The sequence below is a fragment of the Triticum urartu genome, chromosome 2 (genome assembly GCF_003073215.2).
Source record: "Triticum urartu cultivar G1812 chromosome 2, Tu2.1, whole genome shotgun sequence".
NCBI lineage: Eukaryota > Viridiplantae > Streptophyta > Magnoliopsida > Poales > Poaceae > Triticum > Triticum urartu.
The window spans coordinates 39,750,060-39,758,468 of NC_053023.1; the positions used below are offsets into that span (position 1 = coordinate 39,750,060).

General features: G+C 55.9%; 1 protein-coding gene across 1 annotated transcript; it reads right to left on the reverse strand.

Moving 5' to 3' along the window:
- Positions 1 to 6,120: 6,120 nt before the first annotated feature.
- LOC125540916 (sex determination protein tasselseed-2-like) lies at positions 6,121 to 7,370 on the reverse strand. The gene has a single exon (XM_048704440.1). It carries the CDS (start codon positions 7,305 to 7,307, stop codon positions 6,333 to 6,335), a length of 975 nt encoding a protein of 324 aa, XP_048560397.1. The 5' UTR covers positions 7,308 to 7,370; the 3' UTR covers positions 6,121 to 6,332.
- Between the last annotated feature and the right edge of the window lie 1,039 nt (positions 7,371 to 8,409).

The following is an 8,409-nucleotide window of genomic DNA, read 5'->3' on the forward strand; positions in this document are numbered from 1 at the left end:
GGGCGGCCACCGCAGCTCGCGGCAGGGGGCGACGGAAGGGTGCGGGTGCTCACGCGGCGGCGTGCTTCGACAAGTAGCAGCTCGCACGACATGGGCGGCGGCGTCTCCGGCAGGTAGCAGCTCGTATGGCGGGGGCAGGGGCCGCTTCTGCAGGCGGCAGCTCGCGCGGCGGAAGACCGTGGCGGGAGCTGAAACTTCCCTTCCATCAACCATTTCTATGTTTTAGTGGTCCCTGTAAAAAAGAGCACAAATCCCGTATATATAGAGAAAATGGGCCGGCGGATCCAGGGTCCCAAAATAATTTACGGGACGATCGAATTTACGAGATCTATTCGAGTCGGCAAAACAGTCTCCGTGTTGTAAATCAGTGGTTATTATAGCGGATGATCCGGTTTGCGAGGTCTGCCAAAGATGTTCTGATGCATCCATGCAGGCGTTCTCTAGCAGCTGCATACGCCATCGGATCCTTTTCTGTTGCACTGCTGTACAACGCTAAAGCTAAGCTCTAGGATCCACAATCCATTTCTTGAGACGGATCTCCAATTCAAGCTACCGCATTTTTCGCGCCAAACGCTAAATTAGCGAAGTAGACGTATGATAATAAACTTGTAATCGTGTCAGATTTGGGTCGTCGATCAGAGATCGCGTGGCTAAAAATAATTGCGTCTCCGTCGATCACATCGCATCGCATCCATGGTTAGGCTCTACTTGCTGTCATCCACGAAAGAACGTAATTTTGTCACCACGAGGGAAGATTCCTTACATTTCATCAGCCGTGCACCTACGTCCGGAAACCGATCACGTCTAAAATTATTAATAAATTAAATTAAAAGTTTAGGACTACACTTAGACGGCATACGCGTACGTGAGGTGGTTAGCCGCAGACAAAAAACAGAGGGTCAGATTTGAGCAGAAGAAATACTGGAGTCAAAATGAAGCGCTGTGTTCTTCATACAGTACACTTGATTAATCAGCAACCTTTTGGCGATGCCGCACGCTGAGTTGTTTATGGATTATATTACTACTACACCGCTGCGGATCGGAACGGGGTTGACAAAGTCAACCCGGTTAAGTGGTTGGTCAGAGGTCAAAATCGATCGGAACGGGTTGACCCTAGAAGAATCGAGGAATAGTTTTTCTCCATAGTTGGTCACGTCGGTTCAGTCATGTACCATGATTCGTATCCATTTTTCCATAGTTTTTTTCAGTGCCATAGAAGAATCAGAACGACGCCCCGTTGTCTTGGAATCAAGTGATGAACTGACGGTACGGTCCACTCGCAGAGCAGATCAGGCCGGGCGATCGGATTGATGTGTGTTTTGTTGTGTATAAAGTAAGGACGCAGGGGCCTGGAGTGAATGATTAACTGATCTCTGTGTGTGCAACAGGGGATTTAATTTAGGGATCGATCGCGTATATGCTCTCCAGGAACAATGATCTCCTGCCGATCTTCTTGTCAATCATGAAGTGATAAACATAGAGTGGCAGGTACAGAAGTGCAGTGGGCGATGGAGCAGGATGCATGAGAGCTAGTTGAGTGCACTACTTGTGTGGACTGAGAGCATCTACAGCCGAATTTGGTAGACTCACACCTTTAAACGCGCGTGAACGCGCCCGCGGATCCATACTACCCATACAATGTGAAGATGAATTATGTAGATCATCACACGGACAATGAAAACGAAGCTAGTTATGTACATTTCGATCACCAAAAAATGACAGATGGATCTCCAAAAACTACTCAAAGTTCACATAATCAACATACGATGAATAGGTTCTAATTAGAGACATAAATAATTAAAAATTATCTACAGAGACGGTGGAGATTTACCGCTTCCTTGTCGGCGCAACTGCAAGTGTCGACTGCTGGTGGAGGATCATCTGAGTCGTCAGACGAGGAGCCGTGGTCGTTGTTGTTGGTGGGGGTGTCGGAGAGGATGATGAGCCCTTAGAGCCACCGGATGGCCCTGTCTTGCTGCCACTTGAGTTTCGCGAGCCGAGCCGCCTCCACCTCCTCGTGCTCAGACTGTTCAATTGCAATCCGGAGCACCTTGGCGTTCTTTCGACGGAGCTGTCAAGCGTCTGTCTCTGCAGTTGTAAGCGACCGGCTGTAGACCCAAGCGAGGAGCCACTTACCGTCGTCGGGCACTGCCTGCATCCCACAGCGGCGGCGCGCGGGCAGCTCCGGTACCTGCCTCTCCCTTTCCCGTTGCCTCTCGCGGCGGCGCACGGACAGCTCCGCTACCTGCCTCTCCCTTTCCCGCCGCCTCTCGCGGCGGGCAGGGCGCGTCTCCGACTTCGTCGTGCGCGCCCAGGCCGGCAGGTCGGGCACAAGCACCCATCATTGCCCACATGGGGAGCAGCAGCTGGCGAGGCTAGGGGACGGTGTGAGGGAGGCGCGGACTGTGCAGCCCTCGCGGAGCTGCACGTGGGCCGAGAGGGGCCAGCGCCGGTGGAGGAGCTGCGGCGATGCTGTAGATCCGAGGCTTCCCTTGGTGTCCAACCTTGGACCGCTCCAAAGCAATGCGAAGGGCTAGCTCCTCGTCGGCATCTAGGTCGGAGTCGGAGCGGCTGCCGAAACTCGACGTTATCGCCGGATTGGATCGGAATCGAAGAGGGGAAAGGAGAGGACAGAGTAAGGGAGGAGAGCTAGTGAGCTAGGGTTCCGAGCGCGGAGCCGGGTTGGGTTTTTTTTTGTGGGACAACGATGGGGGCGGTGGTGGGCTGGGCATGTCAGACGGACGCGCCCGGACCTGGCCGGCCCGCTTCATATTTGTCTTACATTTGGGCTAGAGATGGGGGTGTCGGACAACTCAAGCGTTTAAGGCCGGTTTGAGGCGTCCGGCTAGGTCAATTTTTTAATGACCGGTCAGCCCGCACAGGCGTTTGAGATCTAATTGGACGCCGGCTGTAGATGCTCTGACGTTGCTATCTACCATCGAGAAGAACCGAAGTCTGGCTATAGTTCTTCTCTGGATCATGACGCGAGAAGCCAAACGCAAACGAGAGGGGGGAGGGGGGCATTCATCTTCTGTTGCTTGCTGAGGTGTGGCAAGGTAGGCAGCGACATGGCGGAGCGAGGCGTACGAGTCGCAGCCGTCCTCGGGGGACATGACGGCCCATCACCACCCGGGCCACCCAAACGGCATGGGAGCCAGCCGACCGAGTAGGCAACGCGGCGGAGCAATGCAGTGTCGCAGGGCTACTCGCCACCTACTGTTGTGTTGCCTACTTTGCTGCCACTTTCAGGCAGTGAAACTGAAAACCAAACGCGGTATAGCCGAGTGTTGTGCTCGGTACCCTTGGGCGCTGCATGTACTCAATCAGCCATCATTCTCCTCAGTTACAAGTCTCTATGACTTGTGTTGGCCTCTTTACATACGTATATACTTCCTGCACCAAATATCTCCTAAATATCACACGGAAAGCATGAGCAGGGGGAAAGAAATGAATAGCAAGCAACCCTGCTGTCTGTTTGTCTCTCTGTCTGTTAGTCACCGCAACTGCTGATTATGATGCATACATAGTGCACTGGCAAAGTCTTAGTCAGTCCGCCGTTCTTCTTTCGTCAGGTTTGACATCTACAGTACTATACTACTAGTCTACTTGTATTACTACTTGCCACTGCAAAGTCTCCTGCCATCCCTCCATTATACTAATTTCTAAACTTCTGCAAAGTCACTGCTTTGCTCTGCCGCCGAGGGTAGATTTCCTCCTCGTTTTCAGATTTTGTTCATTCGGAGGAGAGAAAAGCCAGGAGAAATCAAGTGACAGGCCAATGTCAAACAGATCCAAACGAACAGCCACTGGTTACCAAGCTAATTAAGTAAGTACTCCAACTGCATCTGGAATTATTTGCTTCACATGATTTTCACTGCATTTTGAATTTTTTTACTTAGGAGTAATCGCAAACACACAATGAAACATTCTGTGCCAGATATTTTTCCCGACTGAACTGCACACTGTGTCAGTGGCTGCCTCCAACACTCAACGGTTCGTCCGCACCGTCGGCCCCGAACAGGAATGTACTACTGCACCACTTTGTCCCTTCAGTCCATATAATATAGTGCATCTGCCTTTTTTGGGATTTAAGTTTAATCATAAATTTAATCAATGTGGCCGATTGTGGCGGGCGAAATAATTATACCATTAAAAACTTCTTTCGAATATAAACTCAATGGTATAATTTTTGCTCTTCAATGGTACAATTTTTTCTACCCCGCGGTCGTCCACATTGGTTAAATTTATGATCAGATTTAAATATTGAAAAGCACAGACACACTATATTATGGAATGAAGTGAGTACTGCTAAACTAAGAGCATCTCCACTCGCGCCCTTAACAAGGCCCCCCAGGCGATTTTTCGGTCGCCGGCGTCGAAAATTTGGCCCAGTCGCACCTCCGAAGGCCATTTTTTCGCCGACTCGGGCCAAAATTGACGCCGGCGGACCCAGGCTGAACCCGACGCACTGGGGGACGCCGGCCGAAACGTTTTTGGCGCGAAAATCGACGGGCCCTCCTTGGCAGCGACTCGGCTCTTCTCGTCGCTTCGTCGTCCTGATCGCCTCGGTTCCCTTAGCAAAATCAATGCCAAAGCTGCCGCGCCGGTCAGCCTCCTCCATTAATGCCTCACGGGCGGCGTAATGAAGACGGGACGCCGCGCGTCTCTCGCCCGCCACGCGTACACACGGCGGCCATGCATACGCGCGGCGCCTCCGCTTATATAAGCCGCCCCCAGCGCACCGGTGACGCACAGACTCTCCACCGCCGGTGCCCTCGTTCCTCGACACCTCCCGTTCCTCCCTCTCTTCTCGCCGTTTCCAGTTCAACCATGCCCGAGCGCTTTCCAGGCGATGGCACGGCGGCGAACGGCTTCGGCAGCCGCCACCTTCACGAGGACGAAGCACGGCTCCTCTTTGAGGCCGAGTACCCGGTCCCGCCGGACATGCAGGTGCCTGAGGCGTGGAGGACCAGCGCCGGCGGGGTCCCGGTGCCACCGCCGCCCACCGGGGCGGCGCGGCGTGCGGAGATCGCGCGTATCCACTCCAATCTGCCGCAGGCGATGAGGGAAGGTCCGCGCTACGTCCCCGACAGACCGCTGTGGGAGCCCTACTTCCGTCGCCGCCACGCTGAGCAGCTCGAGGCCACCAACGACGTCGTGCCCTCCGGAAGGCTCAACTCCGAAGGTCGCCGCCGATGGTAGGGCGTGCCCGGCCGCAAGCTGGAGGTCGTCCTCGAGTATATCGAGGGCGGCAACATGCCAAGGCTAGAGTACCCCGCACCCCCGTCCTTCTCCCGCCGACGTGGGAGTTCGTGGACGCCAAGGCGCATGGATCTGGGGGCGTCCTCCTCCTTGTCCGGCCGCTCGTCCGGCTCTCCCTGCCTCCGCCACGTCAAGCCGGAGCCCCAGGACATGCCGGTCAGCCAGCGCACCCGCCGCTCCGTCCGCAACGCCGACTCCTCCCCCACCTCTGGCCGCCTCGTCCTCATCAGGCCGAAGGTGGAGCCCGGCCTCCCCGCGGAGTACGAGGCCATTGCCCGGCGCGGCTTCTCTGACGAGGCCGCCCTAAAATGGGCGCGGGACGACTACCTCCGCGACGAGATGGTCCGGCAGCGCCGAGCCCTGTAGGAGATAGCCGCCCGCAAACGTGGGCGCGAGGACGAGAATGGCGTGGTGGTCCTCGACAGCGACGACGACGAGGACGCTCCCGGACCGTGCAACCCGCCGCGCCAACCAGGGAAGGGGTGCAGCTGGGGCGGCGGCCGCGGAGGAGGCGACGACGACGACGACGGCGGCGACTACACGAAGTTCTATAGGCTCCTCGACATGTAGAGCTTCAAGGGCGGCGAGGAACGGCGAGGGCGACGGCGGGCCTAGTAGCGTTTTTCTTCTTCTTTTGTAAAATATTTTAAATATGTATGAACTCGCCGAAGTTTGATTGAATTTGCGCCGTGTTTGTGCCGGATTTTAGTTTTTAAAAAATCATGGACACCGCGACTGAGGAGCATCACGCCGCAACACATGATTTGCGCCGGTGCGTCCTCTAGGAGGCGAAGGGCTCAGATGCTCTAAACAGTTCTTCTCGATCCGGACACCAGAACAGTTTTGGTAAGAAGAAGAAAAACCAGGCAATCCATAGTTCATCACTCAGGCCAAACAGATCGAATAAACACCAGCTAATTACTCCTACTTACCACTAGTGCCAAGCTAATTAATTAGGAGTAAGTAGAGTACATGCATGCGGCTTGGCCCACTCTATCGAGCTGTACTTGATGGTGACACTCGAGCACGTACTCCCCTCCAACTGCATCTCAATCGGTTTGACTTCACCATCACAGCCCGATGACGTTCTTGGAGGTGGTGGCGCCGCCGTCAACGACGAGGTTGTGCCCGGAGATGTACCTCGACTCGTCGCTGGCCAGGAACAGCGCCGCCTCCGCGATGTCCCCGGCTCTCAGCGTCGGGCCCTTGAGCGTCGCCATGCCCCGCACCATCTCCTCCGCCTTCTCCACCTCCTCCGCGCTCACCGGCGCCGGCGAGCCCCCTTCTTCGTCCGCGCCATGGCGCCACGCGTTCACCAGCATTGGCGTGGCCACGCCGAAGGGGGACACGCAGTTCACCCGGATGCCGTGCTCCCCGAGCTCGCAGGCCGCGTTCTTGGTCAGCCCCACCAGCGCGTGCTTCGACGCCGTGTACGCGTGCGGGCCCATCCCGCCGAGCACGCCGGCCACGCTCGCCACCGACACGATGCTGCCGCCTCCGCCGCGGCTCTGCAGCATGGCCCGCGCCGCGTGCTTCATGCCGAGCGCCGCGCCCAGCGTGTTCACGCGCAGCACGCGGTCGAACTCAGTGGCGTCGAGGGACGCGATGCCGCCGCTCCTGGCGCCGTTGCCCGCCGGGGGCGCCTGCCGGCCCAGCACGCCGGCGTTGTTGCAGAGGACGTCCAGCCTCCCGTGCCGCGCCACGCAGCACCCGACGGCGCGCTCCACGTCAGCCTCCACCGACACGTCGCAGTGCACATAGCTGCAGCAGGCGCCGCCCAGCGCGGCCGCCAGCGCCTCCCCGGCCGCGCCGTCGATGTCGGCGATCACCACCCGCGCGCCTTGACGAACGAACGCGCGCACAATCGCTTCGCCGATCCCGCGGGCCCCGCCGGTGACGATGGCCACCTTGCCCTCCAGCCTCCTGTGCTGCTGCTGCTGCACCAGCACGGCGGAAGCGGCGACGGCATTGTTGGTGACGGTGCCGAGAGCGACGGTGTCGGCTATGGGGGCCTTCTCGGCGAGCATGAAGTCGAGAGCGGTCATGGCTAACAAGGGCGGTGCGGTGATGATGTGTGGGACTTTCAGTTGCAGCTATGGATGGATGGACGGGAGTGCGACGAGATCGAGCCGCACGGACGTCTTTATATAGGGGCCGGAGCGGCGGACCGGAGCCACGCGGACGCCGGTGGGGACGGCATTTGGCACCGTCTTCGTCTTCATGGGCCGCGTGTGCAGTGCACACACACGTAGCGGCTGTATCAATCCGTGTTAATCTGGTGGTGGTACTAATTCTTTTCTGTAATTCATTGCCGTTTGACCCTCATCTGATGTGTGCGTTCATGGCGACGGCCGGAGCGATGTGTGCATGTCAGACCGACGTCACTGCTGCCCGCTACAGCTAGCAGCAGCAGTGCCATCTGCATGTACAAATATTATATCTGAGGCTGGTCAAATGATGGCCGTTCACACCCGTGTGATCATCAGGTCAAGAGTCACCTTTTTGTGCTCCAAGTCGTGATCAAAGTATGAGAGTAATCATGGTTTACAGAGCCGCGTCTAATTTTAATCGTCTTGTTAGTATAGTCTTGCACAGCATACTGGACCCGTGGGCGTGGCGTTCCAGCAGGTTGGATACTTCATTCGTCCAAAAATACTTATCATCAAAAAAGAGATGTATCAAAGAAAGTACCATTTTAGCAAGGTCCAGCATAAGAATATACGGAGTAAATCTTGTTGGTAAAATTATAAATAGTTGCATCTAGTGAAGGATGCAGAGGAAGAGAAGCTGAAACAGCGAAGATATAGCTGCAGCCGGTTGACTGCAATAAGAAACTGCAGGCATGCAGCACGACCTTGTTTCTTTTTATCATTTGGCGTCTGTGATTTGAGCTAATCATGCCCACTTATATTTGAGAGCACATGATCGCATTGATTGGTAGCCTGATGCATCACATTGCTACTGCATTAAGCTATGCTAGCTGCACCCTTTCTGCTTGCCTGCACATTTTGGTCTCACTCATTCACCCGGGATATCTCTGCCCTCTGCTAGGCATATGATCTGCTGCAATCACATGTAGCTCTCCTGATGTGCACTATCGTTTTCCAGGCAACCGTGTAGGGAACCCCAACGACGGTGGTTAATCTG

Bases quoted from the DNA above. Each gene is read 5' to 3' on its own strand.
- LOC125540916 (XM_048704440.1), bottom strand. From the start codon at position 7,307: ATGACCGCTCTCGACTTCATGCTCGCCGAGAAGGCCCCCATAGCCGAC.